The sequence below is a fragment of the Lissotriton vulgaris genome, chromosome 6 (assembly GCF_964263255.1).
Source record: "Lissotriton vulgaris chromosome 6, aLisVul1.2, whole genome shotgun sequence".
In the NCBI taxonomy this organism is placed as follows: domain Eukaryota; kingdom Metazoa; phylum Chordata; class Amphibia; order Caudata; family Salamandridae; genus Lissotriton; species Lissotriton vulgaris.
Genome location: NC_141694.1, coordinates 371,088,879 through 371,116,679, shown reverse-complemented (window position 1 = coordinate 371,116,679; position 27,801 = coordinate 371,088,879). Strand labels below are relative to the sequence as shown.

The 27,801-nt window shown below is 41.8% G+C and overlaps 1 protein-coding gene across 1 annotated transcript in view; it reads left to right on the top strand.

The window, feature by feature from the left end:
- TPO (thyroid peroxidase) overlaps positions 1 to 27,801 on the top strand; it is a 945,924-nt gene that overhangs the window by 106,362 nt on the left and 811,761 nt on the right. Inside the window, exon 4 of the mRNA XM_086925200.1 lies at positions 21,516 to 21,648. Coding sequence (XP_086781326.1) covers positions 21,516 to 21,648 — 133 coding nt within the window. The remainder of the gene's footprint in view (positions 1 to 21,515; positions 21,649 to 27,801) is intronic.

Here is a 27,801-nt window from a genome sequence, read left to right as displayed (position 1 = left end):
CAATTTGGGGTACAAAAGATTGGCAGGTACAAGGCCTTGAAGCACTATTCAGAACCTGCATGATACCTGAACAAATGATGTTTTTAAATGACACAATTCACCAAACATCCTGTCTTGGCCTAGCTAAGATCAAAGACCTTAACACACCGTCTATTCCAAAGCCAATACCTGAGAATACAACTACAGATATTGAGTTAGACGTTTCACAAATTTTACATTTTAACAGAACACATCCTGATTGGAAAAAGTGGTTAATCTGGCCTACTGACACAAACAACTGGCAAGATAGATTCCTGAACAAAACACAGGGGTTAAAAATGACCTGACTAGACCCTAGATATTCCCAGAGACAACATCCAGGTATAGTAACAACATACAGTGTAGGGAAACTCTGCCTCGAATGGCTAACATCATCCACACTGGCTGAAATTAAGCAACACTTGTCTTTACTAAAAGATGGTGCTGATTTGCGCGATTTCATTCTTGGACCACGCAAACAGCGTCAAAAGCGTTTCATAGCGACCAGTATCTATGCTGCGTACAACGAGGCTTGGACAGTCACACAAATTGAAACAGCTGAGAAAATACGAGAAATTGATCGTATTAATTTGGAAAAATCACTTTCTGTAGTGGACAATGGGTTAATGACTCTGTCCTCCAAAATATATTCGTTGGACAATATTGTATCTTCTGCCTTTGACATAATAGACAGAGACTTGCTAATATTACAGCATGGCCAATCTCAATTACGTTCTATTGTACAATTGGGCTGGACGCTGCAAAATCTTCGTTCAGACTATGTGCCTTGGCGTTTAATCAACACAACGTCATTATTTTCCATTTTTAACCTTACTGATAAACAAATCAGTTTGGCACAGAAAGGAGCAGACTATACAATCCTGAGCATCGAAAAACTTGAGAGATTTCCATTGACAATGTCAGAGAGTCCTGTCATTGGATGGATAATAGACGGAATTATCACTATTCCGATAACAACTTTCCGATTTAAAAAGTGCCTTGAATACATACCTACTGGCCAGTATGAACGATTGGGTAAAGGTTATGTTAAATCAGAATGGAAATTACCATACACACATTCTTGCTATCGTGACAGCGACAAAAATGTATTTCTTAGTGGTGAAAATTGTAAACATTCACTAAGTGGTATACTTTTGTGCCAGGGTATTAATTTACACGGAGCTTGTGATGGAAATTCTAACAACCTTTCATGCCACCAGCTTGTCACACCTGCAACTCAGATAGAGCCCTTCTTTATGCAACTTGCAAACGGGAGTTACATTCTTAGAACGGATCACAGATGTTGTGGCCTTGTGCCAGGGAAAAGTTATCTAGTAAGAGTAACATCCATGGTCAAATGCTGTATGCAGGCATTGTTCCCGAGTGGGCCTGCAGACACAGTGACTCCCATCTGGCCTCGTCTGAATCTCTATTCTATACGAATTGATACTTTAAGCAAAATGAAGTCTGTGCTTTTACAGACAACAGTGCCCATAATGTCATCAAAAGAGACGTATGATCTTCTAGTTGCAAGGACAGCTACTGAAGTTCATGAACTTTTATCAACAAATTGCCCCATGCATTTCGTAGAAATGCTTAGCCAACTCCTTAACATGTCTAGTGCCACAGGCATCCCAGGCATATTTAAGACAATTTTTACGGGACTGCTAACACCTTTTCAAGCAATTTTGGGAATCGTTCCTAATTTTGTCCACTCTGTTTTTGGCGGCATACCCTTATTTTTGGGACTTGTAGCCGGGATTTTATTTTTGACCCTTCTGCTTCGTTATGGCAAGCCAAAGCTCAGACATAGCTCCCATGGGAATGGAAGAGACAATCCTAGCAATGCGCTACCGGGACAGGATAACTAACGTCCTTGGATTGGCCAGGCTGAGAGATCTAAACATGACCTGGTTCCTTTCATTCAGACCTATATGGCAGATCTGTATCTTACCGGTACTTCGATGTATGCTATGCGGAGATGAGTGCGTGTTGGACATCTGTCTTTCACTTCCATCAGCAGTACCAATGGACGTCGATACTTTGCTAAGTCCGATAACGGCTCACGCATTGTGTTGTCCCCAGCGGCTACCAATCCTGATGACGGCATTCGTTGAGACTCCTTTGCTACGACTAGGTGGTAACAGTGGAGCGAGTGACAAAAGCAACATCATCCAGGTACGACCTTCTGTGAGCATTGCTGATCCCGACTATGATGACAGCAATCATTCTCACACCTGCCACGTTACAGCACTATCGAATTTGGTTGAACTGTCACCTGATTTTGTAGACCAATTCTTTGAGAGCCTGTCTGATATGATGTTCTCACCCGAACAGAAACAATAACTTTGAAGAAGCTTTCCGACACACAGCGTTCCCATGAACTCCGAATTCGGCCTTCAGTTTTGAACAACAAAAACTGCTAAAAAGCTTTGGAACTCTATTTCCCCGTTCAAGCATTAATTCTTTTGAATTGAACACTTTTTAATATTCACCCTTTTTTGGCACAAACAATTCTTTGCTTAAAGTAAAAACTATTCTTAGAGAACAGAAGCTTCAAACTTCTATTTCTAAACACATCTAGAGACATAACAACCTTACACCAGCCTCTAGCACATTTATTGCAATGCATTTATATGTGATGATTTATCTCGCCCTTCTTCTGTTTCAGAGATATTTCATGTGTAATTCTTTTTGCATAATCGTTCATTGATTTCATATGCAATAATTTTTTAATGATTTCTATGCTTCAAAAACGTACAGTACCTATAATTTTCACGTATTACAATATACGCCTATTTCAAATGCATTTATGTATTTTGGGGTGGGCAATGTTACACATGCATCTTATTGCTCTAGTTTTAGTAATTTGATGGACATGAACCCGTGGAGTGGGTGTTGCGTGCTTATCTAGGATCCTGATCGATACTGTGACCTTATGCCCCTATTCGGCTATAAATCTATTTATTCCCTATATTGGCATAACCGTTCAAGTGCGATATTCAGAAAGTCATCTCTGGCCTCACACGAACAGAGCCACATTCCAGAATAGTTTTCTCTGCCACTTCCTTTGCAACCAATTAGTGCAATGACAGAGCAGAAGTCACTATCTGAGATTCCTAGATTAACACTCCGAGTTCTTCAACAAGATAAAAACTCAGCAAACCTGGAAATCCCCGCTTGCTGTGTTTTGATTAGTAATGGAACTCTAATGAGCAACTGATAGCTATCACTTCCTAGTGACATCTTTAATTGACGTCTTATGTCCAGCAAACTTACGTCAAACCAGGCACCTGTCAGGTATAAATATTACCAACGTTGCCTCAAGCAACGAGCCCCCTGTTGCTGCAGCCTGCTGCCCGTCGCCTGAAGCTGCTGATACCATTATCGCTGCTAAAGCGCGAACGATGGTGTGGTGAAACTAGGAGCTGAACAGCCGTCCCTCTGCGAAGAGCCCAGCAGATGCCAGCTGCCTGTGGACGCTGTCCCCCCTCCTTCTCCTCCTCGACGCGCTGAAGAAGAAACGCTGCCTTTCTCCTGCGGAGAAATCCAGCTCCAGCGTTTCTGGTCTACCCTTGCGGGTGACTGGGATACCGAGTTTCCCTGAAGGAGATACCAGACCTCCATCATTCTATTCAGAGGTATGGTGTTGACTAAACCCTTAGTGAGAATTCTTGAAGCAAACCTTGGCAAAACCAACTTAACTTAAAGTTACTTACTTACTCCCTTCCCAAGTATTAGGCTTAGGTCAGGTACACTGGGGTAGGCGTAGTTAGAAGCACCAGTTGAGTATTTTAGCCTAATGTATATATGAATGTATATATGTTTTATTACTTTTAAACCATTGTATGGCTAAGAAACCATATCAATGCTTTTACAGTATTATTTCGCAATACTTATCTTACTGTACGTACTTTTTATAATAACAAGTCTTGCAATTGTGGCAATACATTTCTCTTGTACGAGAAGAAAGACTGTTCAATAAATGTTAACCCTTTATTGACAAACGCCCGTCTCTCTATTCTCTACATATTGTGAAAGTAAACTGCACCAACCTGACTGAGTAAAATAACTGTCTATTGTTTCACACGACCCTAGAGATTGACTCTTGATCTGAGGAGCAAAGTTGTCATGTTGCACGGTTGTTGGAAAACTGAATCCCTTCTTGTCTGTGCCAGGGAAGCTGATCACTTCCTATGCAGTCAAGAAAGTTTCCAGTGACCTCTGAGCTAGTTGGTAACAAACCCAATTAAGTTTAGCATAGTCAGTAGAGGCCTGGAAGATCCGCACTTCTACGTCGATACTACTGTTTATGTTATTCCAATGCGCAGGGCCTAGTGGGAAACTAGGAACTACACTACAAGTTGCCTGGGGATGACTTCATTCGGGTCGATGGGAGCTGAACAGTGAGGTTTGTAGTGTGGTCAAATATGTTGTTACATCTAATAAGCTGTAATTCCCAATTAGAAGGAGGTAGAGCTGTCATGGTTACTACCTATAGAATTGTAAAGATACATTCTCTTTAATGGTAAAGCAACATTTATCATTACAATCTTAAAAATGCTATTTTAGAAAGATGGGATTTTTCTGCTATTAGCCTTGTGGGTCTGCAGCTTGCTCAAATACACGTCTAGGTGGATGATAGCTGGGCTTTGTGCATTCCTTCCAGAAGCCATACACAAATGGATGAAGCCAGCCACAAATGGATGATGCTTGCCTAGGTTCAGTACCTGCGAATGCTGGGACACACCTCTTAGGAATCAAGGACTCACTCCAGAAGATGACAGCAGGGCTCAGGCAGATCGAGTTGTAGACCCAGCAGACCCCATGCAGCAGGTCAGCTAGGCAGTTGCAGGGAGACCTCTGAAGCTTGTTGTGTTCCTGTAGCTTACACAGAAGGTCAGCCAATTAACTTTGGAGTCACATTCAGTAGCCTGGGATGAAGGTAAGAAGGTTCTTTCTTCCTTCCTGACAACAAGTACGTCTTTAAGGAGCAGGATAGTCCTCAGGCAGCAGGGTTGTCCTCATTCCATAACTTTCACAGTTCCAGGATTGTTCGGAAGAGTGGCTCAGGAGGCCCAATATTTATATCCGGTGCCAGCATTTGTGTGTGATGGGACTCTCTATCTTATCCCTGCATCTAGTTCTGGAGAGCTCATCCCTCTCCCTGAAGAGGCACCAAACTCCTGGGGGTGACAAAAGCCAGGCTGACTTGGTGTTAGATTCCTCTTTGTGTGTATGTGTTTGAGTGGTAGAGCACTTTGAAGTGCAAGTGGGCTGGGTGCCCAGTCATCATGCCAAGATTGCCCATCCTTCCACATCTAGCCCTCGCTTGGTGTCCCTGTCAGGAAGGAATACAAAAATCCCAACAGCAGAGCCATTTACAGTCAATGTGACCCAGGACACTGGCAGAAGGCAGAAATGGTTGGGACCAGAAAATGCCAACTTTCTAAAAGTAAAAGGAAAATACATATAAGGGCAACCCAGTAAACCCTTGCGAGGTTGGGCATCAACCAGAATAAAGGTCAATGGCCAACAAGGGAATCATTCATAAGTACATTTTCTAAAATCTCAAATGAATTACCTGCCAACAAGGTGACAGTTAGAACTAATCAACTAAAGAGGAGGGACTAGGAGCAAAATGAAGGTCCAGAACCCATGCTCCAATAAAATAAATAATTGGATACAAAGAAGGGATATCTGTTCCTTTGAGAAGACAGAAGATGTCTACTATGACATGTAGGTGGAGATTAGGCAGTTAAGGGGAAGGTATTCCTAAATAAAAGATAGAGCCCTCACACACCCAGATGGGTGTCATGTGTCATCAAAGAGTTTTGTTTGCTCGTGGGGCTGGTGCTTCAATGTCCCACGAGCCACGCTAGAGGGGTCTTAGGTGGAGATCTTCATTTTATGCTGTAAGGGTGCATGGGGGGGTCTGTGAATCTAGGATTTATATGTATTGAAATAAGATGGGAAGGGCTCATGAAAGAGGATTTCATATGTATCTCAAGGGACATTCTTTGGTAACCTATATCTGGTAATATGGTCCCTAAATTAGTACACAAAACCCTACCCTGTAGTAGGCGTTCACGACCTACCCCTCTTTTTCACCTCCGGACAGACAGATTGGGATAATTCATGATTGCTGATTCCACGTTTGATCATTATCCTACCGCAGTAGGGATACAGTGCACTGTCACGATCCATGGGATCTTAAGATAAGCCCACTATAGGGTGAAATTTTTTGCACTCATTTAGGGACCATATCACCACCAGGTTCTTTTTGATTGAATCGATGGAGCTTATTGCATAAATCAAAGATAACCTGGAGAACCACTACAGGACGCTAATATGAATTATAGAATAAGCTGCTGAACACAAAGAGCCTCTCTCAAATTGAATATTGTATACACTTGTTTCTTTAGGTTTTTTCCTCAGATTTATTAAAATAATTGGATATATGCTGACATCATTGGTTTAATTTTGTCACCTTGTGGGCACGTAATTCATTTGTGGTTTTACAAAATATACTTATGAATGACTCCTTTGTTAACTTACTAAAAGTGGCATTTTCAGAATTATAACTTAAAAACTGACTTCACCAGCAAAGAGGGTCATAAAAAACAATTATTAGAGCATAAACAGCATATATCTATCTGCTCACTGAAAGACAACTCCAGGAGTTGTCCTTCATTTTAAATACAATGCACCCTGCCCTATTAGCCTTTAGGGCCTACCTTAGGGGTGACTCAAGTATTAAAATGGAAGTTTAGGCCTGGAAAAAGGTTTTTTCTAGTTGGTCTAAATGGTAATATATAACGGCACTACAGGCTGCAGTGGCAGACCTGAGGAATGTTTTAAAAAGCTATGGGTGGCACATTGAATTAGTGGAAAACCAAGAGACTCTCCTAGAACGTGACACACATCTGCTGTTTCTCATGCATACGTATGATAACTTCTCACTAGCACTTACTCATCACACCATAGGAGCATTGAAACAAGTTATATTTAAAAATAAGGAAAGAAAATTTTTTTGGGGGGAATACCCCCTAGGATTCAGATATAGCGCTTATAAATATATAATTTTATTCAAAAAAGGGAAAATTGTCAATTTTTAAAAACACAGAAGGAATCATTCTCAGTGCCAAAAAATGTAGCACCAGTCTTGACCTTTATCACAATGGTTAAAAATACATCACAAGTGTACAATAGTATTCTTGCAGCTATTTTCAGGACTAGCATGTACAGAGTATTTCATAAAAAACAAACACACATTAGAATCAATCTACATGAGGAAAATCCTATATACACAGATATGGGTTCTGTTGTCTGAATGGATCCAACGCTCTTATATATGAGGGAAACCTGATATGAGCCCTGCTCTTATCCTTGGGGTTCCTCCCTGTTGGATTCCTTTTAATTAAAAAATTGTGTCCACACATTTTGGTGGTGACACAGAGGATAACCGACCACCTTCTTCAGGACTCAACAAATATGGGAATTTACTCCTCCTTCTTAAAAGAGATACAATTGCACGGAATTTAATGGAATTTAGTGACTAGCTTGCTATAGCATTTTTACATTGGTGAAATCTGAACAATCTAATGATTTGCAAGTTCCTCATTCCAATAATCATTCACAGTACATCATTGAAAGTATATCCCCATTGAAGTTGCACCTCATTAATTCATAATTTTAAAAAAACAGCCCAGAGCACTTTTCAATGAAACTAAACATATCTTTTTCATTCCACATGAATACGTCTGCTATGTCCAACAGATTCTATTTTTCATACATTTATGTACATCAGATCCAGTGCGCTGCATCTCAATCTATTCCCTATCATTAAAACTTTCCCCAAAATGTCCTCCAGGGAAAAACAATGCTCCTATGAACTCTCATTCGAACCATTGTACCCCAAATCACGTATAACACTCACCACTTTCTCTTTACAATCCGCAAATGTCTTCTCCAATAATGCTCTTGTGTTGACTTGCTACTAATTAAAATCAGAACTCCTTATTCCAACTCTGTAAAGGAGAAACAGGAAACACTGTCCACTCCACTGATACTGGCTAGTTTCATCATCTTATTATAGTCTGATACCACTATTTTCATAATCTTATTCTAGTCTGATAGTTATCTTAGGCTAGCATGTATCTATATCCAAAGTCTCATTACATGTGGCTTATGTAGAGGGCACCAACTCAGATAGTGTCACCTCCACCTTTGTTCCGCCGCCTTTTAAATGTGTCTTGGCTGCCGGATAGATACGCTCACTGGCATTTCACGCAATGGCAAAAAAGAGGGGGTATTAGATCTAACCCTACCTTTTTGATGGCTAGTATTTCTCTTAAAACAAACTTATCTATCTGTCACACATAGTCAAAATATGTGGTGATCACATCTCACCTTTTTATGGGCTTTATTAGACCCTCTTCCACATGGAGCGTGGTTAGCAGGAGATCCTAATATGATAAATCTTCCTGTCAACAAATCGTCCACCTCTTCCAGGTCAGATACAAGCGTGTGCTAAAAAACAAATGCAAACCCATCCATTCAGATAATGCACCATCCTATTTAAAAACGGAGCTGCCTTGCTTTAAAGGTTCAGCTTTAAATTGCACGGAACCCAACTCCGGACAGGGCCTGACTTTCATCCTATGGCCTTTCCCATTTATGGGGCATAGATAACCAAACACTCCAGCAGGACTGGCTCTAACATCTCCTGATTCTCCTCGTGTTAATCCCAGCCGTATCTTTCGAGCAGCTGAAATATAGCGTAGCGCGAAGGAATTACTTTCACTCCTTAGCTCAATAGCCTATTCAAACGCGGCACATTTCATTAAAAAAATTAAAAAAGGGAGATGTTATTCTAAGCTAGCCACTAGCAAGCCATCGTCATGAGTCTCCTATTGAATGCCCTTATCCTGTTCAAATTATTAACAGGGTTTGTTAGAGTTCCCACCTTCACAAACAGCCCTACGTCTCCGTGGGTCAGGGGTGGGTATGGAACAACCACGCACCCCTGTCCCTTTTTAAGCCCAATGCTTTCGCATGTGTGATGACGACGGCGTTTACCCAGCATGCCTGTTCGCCTTAATGCGCATGACTGGCGGCCATCTTAGGAGAATACCTTCTACCCTATTGCCGATACATTATGCCACTGTGCATACTAGAGCACAGTGATTATATGTCGAATTTGTAAGAGAGACATATTGAAAGACTAAATTCAACTAATTATGCAAGCCCACTACTAACAATTTACATGTCCTGGGTACAGGTAGTACCATTTACTAGGGGCATAAAAGTAAATGAAATGTGCCAAATAGGTATTGTCTATTTTGTCCAGGTTTAAAGGAGATAGCATAAACACTTCAGTACTGGTTAGCAGTGGTAAAGTGAAGAGTCCTAAGGCTAGATGTAAGACCATAATTTGTGGTCGCAAATGGGAAATCAGCCTGTTTGCGACCGCAAATTTGGTCTGCCCCATGTACAAACCCTATTTTGTGAGTCGGTAATCCTTCACCAACTCGCAAAATAGGGTTTGTGACTCGCTATTAGGAAGAGGTGTGAAAAGGGCGTCCCTGCCTAATAGCGACTCGCAATGTGTTGTAACATTTTTTACGATTGCAATTGCAGTGGCAAAACACTCGCAGTTTACCACCTACTTCAAGTAGGTGGTAAACCACTCATAAAAGGGAAGGGTTCCCCAGGAGACACCTTCCCCTTTGTGAGTGTGTGCAAAAATATTTTTTAAGAGCAGGCCGTTGTCCCACGGACGATTGCCTACTCCTAAAAATGAAACTGAAACGTTAAATTTTTCTTTTTTAAATGCATCCCGTTTTCCTGTAAGGAAAACGCGCTGCATTAAAAAAAACAGCTTTATTTGGAAAGCAGTCACAGACATGGTGGTCTGCTGACCCCAGCACGCCGCTACCATCCCTGGGAGTGCTTGCCATTCCTAATGGGGTCAGAAATAGTACTTGCCTCATTCATTTCAATGAGGCAGGCAAACGTTAACAGTATCTGAGACACCGTTGTAAATTGCATTTTGCGAGTCGCGATCCAATTTGCGAATAGCAAAATATAAGAGTATTACTTCTGGACTGCAGAAAATAATCTAGGCAAATCACTATATATATATATATATATATATATATATATATATATATATATATATATATATATATGAACAGAAAATCCAGCTCCCGTGAAGCAAAACTCCGTGGAAGAAGGCACAGCACAAAGTGGTTTCAGGATTCGGCATCAATTTATTACATCATGTCGCCCTCAATCCCAGGTACAGAAAAACGTTTCGGCCTTCACAGAGGCCTTTCTCAATCTAGTTTGGCGCCATAGATTGTGTATGTTAAATAGCCCTTCCCACTGGACCTCCCACTGGACTTTGCAATGGACATAGAAAACACATTTAAGTGTGACCAATCGTCCCATAGCCCAACAAAATGCAAGTGTGTATGGCAGTACAATACAGCTGTATGATTGCAAAATGTCAGACAGAAAATAACGTAATGCAAAAATCACGAAATATATACACTTGACTGAGAGCTTGTCTAGTAAGAACAGACAGTTTAGAAAAACATTTTATGCATGGGATTGCGTCACAGTGGGAAAAATGAAAGCAAATAAAATCTGCAACCAAATACTAGTCCTATATATATATATATATATATCACGAAAACAGCCCCTCCACACAAGAAGGACTCAGAGGCCAAAGGGGATTTCTGGACAGACAGCTCGCTTTATTTTGTTGGTTACAGTGGCGGCGAATGCATTTCGGCACTTCAGCCTTCTTCAGCGCCCATCACTGAAAAATGTCCTTCACCCTTTAACTCCCACCTGTGTCAAATACTCTCCAGCACTCGATACTCCTCCCACTAATGATGTCGTCACACCCATAGCAGTTCAGTGTCCATGAATAAACTGCAACTCCCAGAAGGCACTGTATCGGCCGACCCGAGAGGGTGGTATGGTGGAGTGAGGCAAAGCAGTTAGTTTGTGCTGGTTTGCAGGTAGGTTGTGAGGTACTCAGTCCAGAGGAAATGCCCCGGCCGTCTTCCTTGGTCCCCTTGTGCCGCAACGGCCAGCTTCGCAGAACAACAGGCAGGGCAGGGACAGTCAATGCGGACTTCTCGCCCAATGTAGGTAAAATACCTCTATCTCCCCATATTGCTCCGTGATTGCTGGCGGTCACCGGAAATGTCGATACCTCGACCTCTAAGCGCTGTCGCCAGCTCATTGCCAGTATTTCTTCCCGGGACCAGTAATGTTGCAGGACCATCTGTTCTGCGTCCCTGGCAGGCGCAGTATATATCACGAAAACAGCCCCTCCACACAAGAAGGACTCAGAGGCCAAAGGGGTTTTCTGGACAGACAGCTCGCTTTATTTCGTCGGTTACAGTGGCGGCGAATGCATTTCGACACTTCAGCCTTCTTCAGCGCCCATCACTGAAAAATGTCCTTCACCCTTTAACTCCCACCTGTGTCAAATACTCTCCAGCACTCAATACTACTCCCACTAATGATGTCGTCACACCCATAGCAGTTCAGTGTCAATGAATAAACTGCAACTCCCAGAATGCACTGTATCGGCTAACGCCCGAGAGGGTGGTATGGTGGAGTGAGGCAAAGCAGTTAGTTTGTGCTGGTTTGCAGGTAGGGTGTGAGGTACTCAGTCCAGAGGAAATGCCACGGCCATCTTCCTTGGTCCCCTTGTGCCGCAACGGCCAGCTTCGCAGAACAACAACAATATATATATATAGATAGATATAGATATAAATGCGCAGGCAAAAAAATCTGGAACGCGAATAATACATTTACATATGCATTAAAAAACATGCCAACATAACAAATATTGTTATTGTGAAATCCTTTCATTTATATATTAGAAAAGATTTTTCCCCCCATTTCTTAAGAAAAATATATATAGATATATGTCTGATATTTTGTTTGAATATATTAAAAGAATTTTGACAATTTTATCAGGTGACCATGTTCACAGTGAATACATTGAAAATTGCACATGTGATACACTAGTATAGATGTTTTGCTCTTTTTTACCTATATATCACATCAATTGGTGAAACATGATTGCTCTTTGCTGACAATGCACAATGCAAGAAGCTAAATGATGGAGAGAAGCCGGCGGTATGTTGACAATATGCACGTTTCGGCTGAGCCTTCGTCAGGAATCCATCGCAGTATATACTGAATGGGCCAAAAAACAACACAATAAAATAGATTTTTATGCACCCTCAGGATTTGTGTTTAACTATTGTCTTAAATTAAGATCAAACAGTATGACGAGGGCATGATCAGTGAGTTAAGACCCGCGTGGAGATGCTGATATAGTGTATAAAGACAATTACATGAAACAATTACACATGCATAAAAAGAAAATGGAACTCCAAAATGTGTGATCATACATTGAAATGTGAAAAGAGTGCAGAGACCTTTTAATGAGTCTTGATAGCATAAGAGAGAAGAGAGGAAAGAATAAGAGAAAAACAAGGAAAGATGAAAGAGAGGGCCGAGCAGTTAAGTGATACATCATGATAATAGCAAGTTGTCAATATTTACAAATCCATATAGAACACTGTAGGTGCCCCAATAGAGCCTTGTGCAAGAGTATACAAGCTTTAGGCAGGCAGAGGGAGAAGAAATACTTATTTGAATGGTAATTCAGCTGGAGAAGAAATGTTTTGTAAGGGTGGCTAAAATTGTTCCCAATGATTGTGACCCTTCCTGTATAAGAGCAGAGATGAGTATGTTAATATAATACAAGTTGAGGAGTCTTTAATTATTATTATTTTTTATAAAACCAGGAATTGGAGTCCTGAGAATCAATGATCTATTACCTTGCGTATCATGCAATAAGTCTCCGGGAACTAACTCCGACTGTTTTAAAGGTATGGCCATCTAGATCAAAAGATTGGTACAGGTGAAACAAGAATATATTGGCTGTAATGGGAAAAGTAAGGATGAGGTCTATCCCATTACATAAACTGTAGTCCGTTGCTTATGCTGATATCATGTCAACTCTAATCCTACTTACTGTCCTTGGAGGAGGCAGCACGTGTGGGTAATGAAGCAACAATGACTGTCTGGTACGATTGGAGTTGATGGAGAGAAGCTACCTATCACTGAAAAGGCAAGAGCGGTCTCCATTGGAGTAATTGAGGGCTGTTTTGCTATTTGTTTTAGAAACCTTCTGCTATCCTTTTTAACTGTTTTAATATCTGCTGCTATTTGTATTTGTTTTTACTGTATTAAGGGCCAGATGTAGGTAATCCCAAATTACCGATTCTTAAATACCGAATAATACAGATTCTGTATTTAAGAACAGGCAAATGGGATGTAGGTAATTTTACCGAAAAAATTACCAAATTGGTAAGTTTCGGTAATTACCGAATCGGTATTTACCGATTCGGTAATTGCCATTCATTCCTATGGGCCTGGAGGCCCATAGGACTGAATGTCAATTACCGAATCGGTAAGTACCGATTTGGTAATTGGGGGAAACATGGAAGGGTGGCAGGGTGGCACTTTGACACCCTGTTGCACCCCTCAATTGTGTATAGGTGCACATGTTGCAGACTTGTCTGCAACATGGCACTGACAACATGCAACATGGCACTGAAGCAATTTGCATAAAATTGCTTTTTGTTTTTTTTCTTTATTTACCACCAACTTGTAGTTGGTGGTAAATAACGAATCCCAAAAAGGGGAAAGCACTCATTTGAGTGCTCCCTACATTGCTAATTCGGTAATTTACTGTTTGGGTATGTTAAGGAATCCGTAATTTACGCGTGTAGTGTCAACATACCGCCAGCTTCTCTCCATCATTTAGTTACTCGCATTGTGCATTGCCTACAAAGAGCAATCACATTTCACCAATTGATGTGATTTATAAGTAAAAAAAAGAAAAAATTTATATTAGTGTATCACATGTGCAATTTTCAATGTATTCACTGTGAACTTGAACACCTGATAAAATTGTCTAACTTCTTTTAATATAGTCAAACAAAATCACAGGCATATGTCTATATATATTTTTCTTAAATGAGGGGGGAAATGATATATAAAAATAAATGATGATCAAATGATTTGATAATAACAGGGCATGTTATGTTGAATGTTTTTTAATACATATTTAGTTGTATTATTCACGTTCTATATATATTTTTCTTAAATGAGGGGGGAAATGATATATAAAAATAAATGATGATCAAATGATTTGATAATAACAGGGCATGTTATGTTGAATGTTTTTTAATACATATTTAGTTGTATTATTCACGTTCTATATTTTTTTTGCCTGAGCATATATATATATATATATATATATATATATATATATATATATATATATATATATATTAACTATAACTGGTGTGAAACCTATGGTTTTTTCAGTGAATATATATATATATATATATATATATATATATATATATATATATATATTCACTGAAAAAAACATAGGTTTCACACCAGTTATAGTTAGGTGGAAATTTTACTCACATAAAACCATTGAAATTCCCACATTATAGTTAGTTGGACTCACTATAACTTGCGCGTGCAATGCACTGCTGATGACGTCACATATTACATCACTCATGACATGGTCAGTGACATCACTCATGACATCACTGATGACATCTCAAATGACATCACTGATGACAACATCCTTGTGACAAAGTGGCAGACCTCCTATCAGCATAAAATAACCTTTGACACACACATTCAAAAATAGAAACTAACATTTTCTTAAAAAAGGAGAAACCAATACCAATTACAACAACTTATTAGGTAATTCCAACACCTACATACACATCCACTCATTCACCAACAGTTCTATATAGTCACTCATGCATGTACTTACTCATCATATGTACTCATACACCTATACATCCTGTTGCACACTAATACTCATCCATATAGTTACTCACACACAAATTCACACATGCAAATAAACTATCAAAAAACCATTTACTTGATTATACTGCTATATTCACACCACTACACATACTTCTACAGAAACGGAAACATATTTACTCTCTTAAACAATCAATTATAAAAACACATACTCACTAACCCACCCATACACACAATCATCCACCCATACAGTCTTGCACACATGCTGTCTTCAAAATACATACAAATAGTGAGTCACTCATTCATGCATCTGTGCTCTAAGTAATATCCCCCACCGAACCATACAGACACTGATACTGATACTCAAAAAAACAACTAATAACCCATATACACACTCATGTAGCTACTCACCAACCCATGCAGCCACTTATACACAAAGTGAGACACAGATATTTAAATATTTAAACATTACTCGCTAATATATGTATTCACTAAGATACATTTAATAAGTCAGTTAACCAATCAATTTTACACAAAAAAACATCCATTTAGACATTTATTTACCCATTTATTCTTCCATCAACCTTTAGATATACATATATAAAAAATATTTCTTTTTCAGAAAGATACACATTCACTGGATGATGTCATCAGTGATGTCATTTGAGATGTCATCAGTGATGTCATAAGTGATGTCACTGACCATGTCATGAGTGATGTAATATGTGCCGTCATCAGTAGTGCATTGCACGCGCAAGTTATAGTGAGTCCAACTAACTATAACGTGGGAATTTAAGTGGTTTTATGCGAGTAAAATTTCCACCTAACTATAACTGGTGTGAAACCTATGGTTTTTTCAGTGAATTTAATAGGTTTTTTAAATGCTAATTCCTAACTATAACTGGTGTGAAACCTATGGTTTTTTCAGTGAATTTAATAGGTTTTTTAAATGCTAATTCCTAACTATAACTGCTGTGAAACCTATGGTTTTTTCAGTGAATATATATATATATATAAAATTTCCATGGCAAAATGAAACCCCTCATTTTGTTCCTTTTCAAATTAAATGTATTAAGTGTTACCACTTTATTCCAATCAAGATGACTTCAGGTGTGCCATACTTTTGTCATAAGTAAGACTGTTAGTGTTCTAGTTGTTCTTTAGAACACTTTGGGACATTCTGTCATTGGGCTATAGTTGGGCTACATCTGGCTGATATTTGGGCTACATTTGGGCTCTTATGTCTCTGGTGGCCATCTTGGGAGACTGCATATCAGAATTGTTTTTATGAAATATAAGAGGATTTGAGAAGTCACTCAAAATGTGCCCTAATTTTTCTTTCTTCAGCACTAATCATAATTTCTATGGCAAAATGAACCCCCTCATTTTGTTCCTTTGCAAATTAAATGTTTTAAGTGTTAACACTTTATTCCAATCAAGATGACTTCAGGTGTGCCATACGTTTGTCATAAGTAAGACTGTTAGCGCTCTAGTTGTTCTTTAGAACACTCTGTAACATTCTGTCATTGGGCTATAGTTGGGCTACATCTGGCTGATATTTGGGCTACATTTGTTTTTTTTTTGTCTCTGGTGGACATCTTTGGGCTACATTGGGCTACATTGGGCTACATTTGGGCTCTAACATATATATAGCCCAATGTAGCCCAATATATATTTTTTCAAAGTTAATTTTCGTAAAAATCACTGGAGCACATATCTTGAGACATAGCAAAGGCACATCGGGCTACCAGTCCCTACAATTTTGGCAAGTTTGGTGGAAATCCATTCAGCCGTTCGGGCTAAAAATGAGGTTGACCGCCCTATGGAAATTAACATGGGGAAAACACGTTTTGGGACACTCCTTTTATCTCGGCCCCCGCTTGACGAATCCCCCCGAAACTTTCAGGGAAGGACCGGAGCTCCGCGAGGCAAATTTGAGGAAATTTTCAGGCAGATTCGTCACCCGGCGCCAAAGTTATTCACAATAGAATTTTGAGATTTTGGATTGAAAAAAATCCTAACTACAACTACCTACTGGCGACCGCCAGTAGGTAATATATATATATATATATATATATATATATATATCTATATATATATATAGATATATATATATATATATATATATAGTGATTTGCGTAGGTAATGTTCCTCAGTCCATATTTTCCTTGTTATTGGCAAGTTTATCTTGTATACGGGGGACCACTTACTTCCAAAGTTAGGGTAGTACATCTAGCCCCTAATGCCTACAAAAACAAATCCAGACAAACCGTTTGGGGGAATTCCACTCCCCTGGATGTCAGGTCTAACGGCTCAAAATTCACTTTTCTTATGTTTTGGATCTGATGATGTGATTGTAGCAGTCTGACATTTAACCGACAGCATCCACCTCTGTGCTTCTAATAAACTATGCCAGACATTCTAAAACAACTGCAGCATTTTTCTCTTTTACGTAAATGCCTGAGAAAATGTGAGAATGTTTCTTATTGAGGCAAGGTTCTGCTCAGATTTCGGAATTGCGAAACCCACCTATTCAACATGGGCCACACACTGGAGATTCCTCAGGAATCCCTGACTCTTGAGAGCAGTGATTAATTTGATATGGTAGTTTATTTTTGGGGGCCTCCACTTATTTATCTGCACTAAACATTCACTGAGAGGAAGAGGAAACATTTAAACAAGCATTGGCATAGCCAATAGGTCTCGCTTTTGGGACCTTATAAGTATTGAGTTTTGCAGCACAATATCCTTGGAGCAACAACATCAGCAGTTGCATGGCTAATCCTTGTACCTTATAAGAGTTTAGCCATGCAACAGTTGAGGTTGTTGCACCAAGGATATTGTGCTGCATAACTAAATACTTATAAGGTCCCAAAAGCTAGACCTATTGGCATAAATGCAAAACAAGGTGTATTACATTACCATGTGAAGAAAGAGTTTATGCCATTGGTAATAAGCAATCTGTAACACACAAATCACTTTTACTTAATGTTGTTACAGTCATAATACGAGGAAAGCGAAAAGGTTTTAAGAATTTAAAATAGAAGTGATTTTACAAATCAACTCATGGCAGTGGCACTACAGTGTGGTATCCTAAGCAGCATTTTATTCTGGAATGAACTTATTAAACGTGAGCCTATTATATGGCAACCATCCATAATGCACCAAGTCTTCTCCAGAAAAGCTATTCCTATTATTAGAAAATACATTTAAAAAAAGAAAACTAGATTTCTTGGGTGCACAGTGACATTCCATTGAGAATCTTGATGCACCTATAGTCTATGGCCCACATGCATCAAGCATTTTTGGAGTCGCAAACGGTGCGATTCCTTAAAATAGGCCGTTTGCGATTCCAAAAATGCTTTTTGAGATGCATCATGCTATTTTAGAAATTGCATCTTTTTTGCGATTTCTAAAATTGCGATAGCATTTCAGAAATCGCAATTTTGCGATTTCTGAAATGCTATGCATCATTTGATTTCAAATTGCGAAATTTGAAATTGCTAGTGCAAATTACCACGAAGTTGAACCTCGTGGTAATTTGCGAAATTGTTTAAAAATGCACAAAAATGCATTTTTTAAACTGTTAATTTACATACACCCATGTCCTTAGGACATGGGTGTATGTAAATTATACTTAAAAGTACATTTCATGGGTGCAGGGGGGGGGTCACTTGGACCCCCCTCATCACCCTTGAAATGCTTTGATGAATTGCGATTTCAAATTGCGAATTCGCAATTCCCATTCATTCCTATGGGCATTTTAGCCCATAGGAATGAATGGGGATTGCGAAATCGCAATTGAAAAATCGCATTTTTTATGCGATTCGGTAAAAATAGCGATTTTTACCGAATTGCAAAAAAAATGAGAGAAAAATAATGCGTAGGCTTTTGCGATTTCTGATTTGCGATTCCCTAATTTTCGCAAATTAGAAATCGCAAAAGCCCATATTGATGCATGTGGGCCTATATGCAGTGAGGGTTCCACTCAGGTGCATCATAAAAGGGAAGAAATTGACTCATATCCAAAGTCTATAGGACCAAAATCTTAACAGTGTTCACATATGAATGCATTGTCAGTAATTAGATGCTAGCTGAGTGAAAGTGTTGACTGTATACAGAAAGCAGCAGCCCTTTAGTGCACAGTAATTATTCTCAATATGTATTCTTTTTAATCTACATGGACGAGCGGTGCGATGAAGGGGAAAATCAAAGAGTGGACCGGTTACAGCTTTTTGTTTTCTGTGTTAGAGAATTTCAAAAATATGCGTCTTGTAGCTAATATTGACGTTTTACAACATTATTATACCTCAGGTAACGTATTAAAGTAGGCTGAAACACATTAATTAAAAAATAACTGATTCTTGGGTCGTAGCCATTGACAAATTCTCTATGGAGCCCATCCACATAGAAATGCTATAAAGTAACTAAAAAGATACAAACTAAGCCAGAAGCAAAGTATGCACAATGCTACTTCTCAATAAGGTACTGAACCAAAAATTATTCCCTGTAAACAAGCACTTTCTAACTGAGTTACTAGCTCTATCTAAATCAACCCACCCTTTAGAATAGACCTTAAATCCCATCTAGTTTAAAATATCGTCAGCGGCACAATGTCCTTAAAAACAAACCCTTAGCATTCCTTCCATTACCCTTTCCAGTACCAGTGTCACAAATGCCAAACTTCAATCCGTTCTGACCAATGTTTCTAGGTCAATGCTATTAAATAATGCGTCACTTCCAAACTTTTTTTAAACATTGCTTGGATTAATTTGAAACTCCACCAATAGCCTGTTGACATATAAGTTAATAGAAATCAGTATTACTGCCCCAGCACTTTTTAAAATCCACCATCTTCCACACATTCGCGTCAATAAAGTCCCTGGTGCAAGAACCCTAAACCCTGCTTTTATCTATGATTAATCCAAATTTCATTTTGACCAAGAGTGCGAGACCCTCAAACGCAGATGGCTGAGAATACCTGGCGCGATCACCTAGAGACTCTTGATTAAAAGGTCCCTCTATGAACTCCAGGCGCAGGATTTAAAATACAGGAGCCCGTGAATGCAGTGGGCCTGAGGATCTACCTCATGTCCCCTGCTGTAAAATTAATGTAAAGCAACACACTGGAAAGGGGCAGCTCCAACACAGAACGGAGCAGGGGGCAGCCACTAGAGTGCCTGCTACCTACAACCAGTGAACAGGAAGCAGGGGATTCACTTACCAGGCAATGAGTGCGACAGTCCTGCCGGCGGACCTCAGCTCTCGCCACTGGTGGGTGGGTGCACACAAGGATGGACAGCTTCAAGCTCCCCTCTCCAACTCGACGACGGACTATGACGTCCTGCGCAAGGGAAACTAAGGACACTGCCAACATCGAAGAGGGACATAATCGTTATCCCAGTTTCTGGCGACCATATTGCTGGTGTACTGTCAAAGCAATACCAGTCTGTTGAAAAAATACTGGCCATGCTTTCACTTGAATCCTGCATGCGCCTCACGCGGCAGCAGGGGAGGGGGCCTGCGTGATTCCCTTGCAGGAGCGTGTGACCATATGGCGCCACCATGTGGTGCCACGCGGTCTCGCAAGGAAATCGCCAAGATGTGCATGCGTTGCACTGCAAGCAATGCAAAGCGTGCATGTTTTTGCCCCCAAAGCTCTGGCAATGGCTACAGGTCTCTCTCCTATGCAGCGCTTGCATGCTGTGTAGGCGAGACCTAAAAACGGAAGAATGGAGGAAGAGAAAGGCATAAACACAGTCACAAAGTGAGAAAGCAGAGACATGCAGAGGTAATATGAAGGTGAATGGGTTGTCTCTTGGCAAATTAAAGATGAATGAGGTGGGTTTAGGAATACACAGCCTTTGAAATTTGTGCGCGCAAATTTAACTACACCAGCTGCATTTCAGATTGGAGCTTTGACCACCGTCACTATTTCATTTACAAATAAAACACTGCTTGAGATTTGTTAGTGGATGAAGTTTTGACCAAGACCAAGTTCACCTATACATTGTCTATCTTTAATAGTCAATATGCTACACAAAAAATTGTTGAAATGCATTTAATATCCCTTATTGTAAATAAAAATAATGTTATTACCTATTTTTGTGGTTAGATATATACAGGAATTCAATAATTAGACATGCGCAACTGAAAGAAAAGGGAAAAAAAGTCTTTACAACTGATTTTGCCTGAAACAAATACATCAATATTTCGAATAATAGTGCCTATTTGTATTTGTCTAATTTCCTTTTTTTGTTGTAGGTGTCTTTGCTTTTTTATCACCTTTATTTTGTCATAAAAAAGGCGTATACATATTAAATAAGACAAAGATGACAGAAGAAGCATGCACATCCAGGAAATCATGAAAACATAGCAGTGTGCCTCAATTATTCCCAACAGAAGGTGGAATTTTATAGAGAGAATGATTATTTTCCTGTATATTCAAAAAAGTCAAAAAATTAATACTTCATTTACGTCAGTACTATAAATTTACAATAGACTTATAATAACGTCTCAGCTATAGGGAAGACTGAGTAATGTCTTCAATAACCAAACACAAATGCAAACATTACTTAAGAGATGGATTTCTTTTCTAGATCGTTTATCGGAGGAAATGCTTGCCATGATTGCCAATGTATCAGGATGTCTTCCTTACATGCTGCCACCAATATGTCCCAAAAATTGTCTAGCTACAAAATACAGACTCATCACCGGAGCATGCAATAACAGGTAAAAACATAAGATGGATGATATAGAGAAATATGCTTCATACCAGGCTTTTAAAACAACTGCAAAATGTATACTATACAATTTATAGTTCAAATTCACAATGAGGCAGTGGGGCAATGGTTTGTCTATATCTGAGATTTTAATCTTAAGCCCCTCTCTTCAACGTTTCCTCTTGTTGCTTCTCACTGCAGGCAGCCTTGATGGCCATACTGTCCCAATCAGAGGGTTCTCCCAAAGCCACAGGGGTAAGATCTCTACCTCCTTGGTGCGAGAATTTAGTTCAATGCATCAATACAATTTGAAATCCAGTTGGACTGTCACCCATACACAAACCACTGAACAGTTCTGTGCAGGTGGTGTTTTCTGGTCATGATTAGTCCCACTACATAAGTTCAGGAACACACTCCAAACTCTCCTTTATCAATGAATAACACATGCAAAACAACATTAAGGGTCTGATTCTGATGCAGTTAGTAAGGCCTCCTAATGGCATATGCTTCGTCCAAATCGGATTGGGAATGTTTCTTTCTAACCAACTCAGAAAGGTATCCAACCAACTGAGTACGATGCGAGTTAGGCGTTAGGAATATCCCAATCCAAATCTGATGGCATTTGGAATGACCAAGCTGTATGGAGCAGAATTGCACTTCTCTATGGGCAGTGTGTCCTAATGACTGAGTACAATACTGGATTTGGACAGCCTTTCCGAATCGTGCCATCTGACTTGAATCGGCAGTCGAAATCAGACTTTGGTAGCCTGTAGTGTCCAACCCTGTACCTGGAGCCTTCCCAATCAGGCTGGTGGGGGTACCCATGGGTCTTCCCTTACCAGCCATGCACAGTGTGGCAGGGAGTGCCCACCACAGGGTGTCCAATTTTTCCCAGCCATCCCTCCCTTCAATGGGAGACTATGCATTCCGTCGGAACAAAGGCTCCCATTGAAGTCAATGGGAGTCCAACCAAATGGTATCTGGAAGCATCCAGATGCATTGTACTCGGTCATTTGGACTACCCCGATCTGATTCGGTTTGAAACCATTCCCAAACCCATTCGGTTGAGAAGCTTTCCAAACTGCACCAGAATTGGGCCCTTAAGAAGAGGAGATATACTTTAAAATATCCATTGCCTGGATTAGTGCAGGGTGCTAAACTTAAATAAGTGAGCACCGTATACTAAGTCAGCTTCCTACACACCATTGGAAAGAACAAAATAGTAAAAGAAGAATACTTTTCCTGCAAATTAGATGAGTTTACAAGATCCATGGTAAAGAAACTAAGTGTAATCGCTTTCATAGAAGTCACTTGAAAACATTGTTTTCTTAAGTAGCATGTCTCAATGTTTCCGAAGGATGGCAGGTCCAGTCATATGAGAAGTAAGGCCAATAAAATATGGATATTTAAGAGGGTGTAACCTCCAATAACTTCAGGCCTTTCGTGACATGGCCTTGAATTTTTATTCAAGCTTCCTTGGACATCAGAGAGAGGGAGCAGCTCCAGTGGTGGGTAATAAAGAAAAGAGTTGGAACAGTTCCATCAGTGAAGATCCGTACATCTTTATAAAGTCCTGATTTCCTCTGTCCTTACACTTAATAGCAACTTTTTCAGTTTAATGGAAAGGATTCATGACAGGGAAGATACATCTTCTGCATTATTATATGATGTAGGTATTGTTGCTTCGGTCAATCATTTTCATTTTAAGTTTAAAATATTTATTAAGCGCAACATACACCTGAGCGGTTTCTTGGCGCTGAGATAGCAAACAGCCAGCTAGGCAGAGTCAGTCGCTAAGACATAGACTGAAAAGGGGAACAGAGTTTAAGACAGAAAAGCCTTAGTGAATAAAAATGTTTTCAATGCTTTACGGAAAATTGAATATTGGGTGAGAGACCTAAGGTGGAAGGGGAGAGAATTCCAGAACATGGGGGCAAGAGTGGAAAATTTCGAGCCACCCTGTTTTTTTTTCCGGTAGCGAGGGACAGCTAAAAGATGTTGTGCCGAGGAGCGAAGGTCTCTGCCAGGGACATAAGCTTTGATGGCTGAAGATATAAAAAAAGGGGCCAGGCCCGTCCTGGCCTGAAACGCCATGCAGCCTAATTTAAACAAGGCGCGTTCCCGAACGGGAAGCCAGTGAAGGGTCTTCAGGAGGGGAGAGGTATGATGGAATTTGGGAAGACCGAAGGCAAGGCGGGCCGCCTGGTTCTGCACCAGTTGCAGTTTGCGCAGGCTGTACTGAGGGATGCCATTGAACAAGATGTTCCCGTAGTCCAGGTGGGACAGGACCAGTGCGGACATAATTAGTTTAAGTGCAGAGAAGGAAAAAAAACGAGAAATAGAGCGGATAGTACGGAGAGTAAGAAAACAGGAAGAAACCACCGAACCTATCTGGGAGTGCATAGTGAGTTTGTCATTTAGCTTGATGCCAAGAGTCTTAACAGAGGAAACTGGGGTAGGAGGAGAACCAAAGGAGGGGGGCCAAAATAGAGAATTCCAGGGACTGGAACAACCACCCGTAACCACAAGTTCCGTCTTATCGGGATTGAGCTTCAGGTGGTTGAAGTTCATCCAGTCCCTGATGAAAGATAGAATAGATTGGAAGTTAGAGATGGAGTCAGAGGAAGAGGATAGGTTAAAGATGAGCTGGAGGTCATCGGCATAGTTATATACCGTGACCTCCAGCTGCTGTAGAGCAAAGATAAGAGGCGAGATGTAAAGGTTGAACAGTAAAGGAGACAGAGAAGAACCCTGGGGAACACCGCACTGGACCTGGCAGGGGGTAGCTGAAAACTCCCCAAGATGAACCGCCTGGGTCCGGTCCCTCAAAAAGGACGAGAGCCAAATAAGGGCTGAGCCTCCTATGCCCGCCGCCCTGACACGGGAAAGTAAGATGGAATGATCCACCGTGTCAAAAGCGGCGGACAAGTCAAGGAGGACCAGTGCCTGAGATTTGCCTACATCCATACCCTCTCTGAGGGTATCTAGTACTGACACCACCACTGACTCTGTCGAGTGCTTGGGTCGAAACCCAGCCTGACACGGGGCCAGCCTCCCATTCTCCTCGACAAAGGAGCTGAGCGCAGATGTAACATGTCGCTCAAGCACCATCCCCAAAAATGGTAGAAGGGAGATGGGGCGATAGTTGGCCATCATGGAGGGGTCGGCTTCTGGCTTTTTTAAAATAGGAACGATGGAGGCGGATTTTAGTGATGGAGTGACAACCCCTTGGGCCAGTGAATCATTAAGGAAGTACAGACAGAATAGACCTGCCGTAAGATGTGTGCCGGGCAGATGTCTGAAGGGGAACCGGATTTGATTTTGGGAAGGAGAGACAGGAAAAGTTCCTCAGAAAGAGGGGGAAAAGAATTGAAAAAGGCTGGGGCGGGGTTGGCAGGAGGTCAACAAAGAGAGGGGAGGGAGGGGGGATGTTGGATTTAATTGTCGCGATTTTTCCTACGAAGTAGGAATTCAGGGAATCGCAAAGTTTCTGGGATGGAGGGGGTTTGAGTGAGGTCCTGTCGGAAAAAGCCAGGTCGTGAGTGATGGCGAAGATCTCCTTCGGTTGATTCTCGGCCGCCAAGATTTTGGCCGAGAAATAGGCTTTCTTGGCCTCAGTGATGTTTTTTTTGTAAGTCCCTAGGAGAAGGACATAACAGGTCTTGGAGATGGGGGAATAGTCCAGTCTTCATTTGCGTTCTGCCCGTTGAACCGTAAGCTTCAGTTCTTTCAGATCATTACTGAACCACCGATTGGCGTCTTCAGGGCGCCTAATCGAGGTGCGCCGAAGAGGAGCCAAGCAGTCGCTTCCATTCGTAAGCCATGAATCAATGGCTTTGGCTTGAGCTGCGGAGTCCAGGCCCAATAAAGAGGGAGAGGAGGCCAGAAGTGAAGTCGTAAGGTCGGACAAATTGACCTTGCCCCAATTGCGAGCCCATGAGTTTTTAGCGTGAATAAGTGTCTTGGTCAGACAGAGGCTAAGGGAAAACGAAATTAAAAAGTGATCGGACCAAGTGCAAGGGGTAACAGACAGTGCAGACAGGGGACAGTTGAGAGACCAAACTTGGTCTAGGATGTGGCCATGAGTGTGGGTGGGAGTGTGGACAAGGGAGGTGAAATTAAGAGAAAGGAGGGTTTCCGAAAATTCCTTCGATGAGGCGCATTCCTTAGGGTCCGTCGGCCAATAATTGAAGTCCCCGAGGACTAGAACCGAGGCATAGTTGACGGCCAGGGTGCCGAGTAAATCTTGAAAGGCCGGAAGAAAAGATGGGGTTGGTTGAGGTGGGCGGTAGGCAAGCACGATGGCTAGGTGGGGGGAGAGAGAGGTGGAACGGGCCACCAAGTAGTCAATTCCTCCCAAGGGGGGTGAGGGGAGAATCTGGAACTGGAAGTCAGTACGGGCGATGAGGGCAACGCCTCCACCCGTTTTCCCGCCCGGGCGATCGGCACGGATAGCGTAGTAGGTCGAGGGGAGGGCAGCCAGTAGAGACGGAAGAGAAGATTCAAAGAACCATGTCTCCGTTAATAGCAGAAGATCGGGTTTGTCCGTGTCTAAAAGAATGAAAAGTTCCTGGTGGTGTTTGATGGCTGACCTGGTGTTTAGTAGAATAATAGATAATGGGGGAGAGCAGAGGTCAGAGATGGTCGATGAGAGGGGAGCCGACGGGGAAGCCAAAGGAAGAGGACAACCTAGTGGGCAGGCAAGACAGGGAGAATAACAGCCCATAAAGATGGTCCGTTGAATAGTGCGAGGGTCGAGGGGCCAATGACCTTGTAGTAGGGTCAGGTCCGTGGAAGAGTATCGGAGAAGAGGACCAGGAGTAGCGGCCCCTAGCCCCCGCCGGCCGCGGACGGGCGCAGACGGGCTTAACTCTGGCGCGACTCCGGCCCGCCTACGTCGCGCCCGCTGTGCTAGTCCGCTGCACTGACACATAGTGGTCGTTTTAGTAGCCGTGTGGCGAGGGGGGTGTGATCAAGGAGAGGCCGACCAACAACCCGACCCAAGATGGCGCCCGCAGTCGAAGGCGACCGGCTTCAGGCGGACCAGGAGGTAAGTGTGGCAGGCTTGTAATCAGCGAGCCACAGGGGTGCGATTTTTAAAAGCTAGGCAACAAGTACAGAGTGTCCTTACTTGTAGTCAGCAGGACGGGTGGGGAATAGTAGAACAAAAATAATAATGCTCGTAGTCAGCAAAGGCGAGTGGACATAAAGTGGAGTTTAAAAGTATAAAAGATTGCAGCAGCAAATGCGCGCGAGCCCTCTGCCACCGGGCTGCGTGCTATCACTGAAGGGAGGGGGAGAGAGGACCTTAGTAGCTGTGTGGCGAGGGGGGTGTGGTCAAGGAGAGGCCGACCAACAACCCGACCCAAGATGGCGCCCGCAGTCGAAGGCGACCGGCTTCAGGCGGACCAGGAGGTAAGTGTGGCAGGCTTGTAATCAGCGAGCCACAGGGGTGCGATTTTTAAAAGCTAGGCAACAAGTACAGAGTGTCCTTACTTGTAGTCAGCAGGACGGGTGGGGAATAGTAGAACAAAAATAATAATGCTCGTAGTCAGCAAAGGCGAGTGGACATAAAGTGGAGTTTAAAAGTATAAAAGATTGCAGCAGCAAATGCGCGCGAGCCCTCTGCCACCGGGCTGCGTGCTATCACTGAAGGGAGGGGGAGAGAGGACCTTAGTAGCTGTGTGGCGAGGGGGGTGTGGTCAAGGAGAGGCCGACCAACAACCCGACCCAAGATGGCGCCCGCAGTCGAAGGCGACCGGCTTCAGGCGGACCAGGAGGTAAGTGTGGCAGGCTTGTAATCAGCGAGCCACAGTGGTGCGATTTTTAAAAGCTAGGCAACAAGTACAGAGTGTCCTTACTTGTAGTCAGCAGGACGGGTGGGGAATAGTAGAACAAAAATAATAATGCTCGTAGTCAGCAAAGGCGAGTGGACATAAATTGGAGTTTAAAAGTATAAAAGATTGCAGCAGCAAATGCGCGCGAGCCCTCTGCCACCGGGCTGCGTGCTATCACTGAAGGGAGGGGGAGAGAGGACCTTAGTAGCTGTGTGGCGAGGGGGGTGTGGTCAAGGAGAGGCCGACCAACAACCCGACCCAAGATGGCGCCCGCAGTCGAAGGCGACCGGCTTCAGGCGGACCAGGAGGTAAGTGTGGCAGGCTTG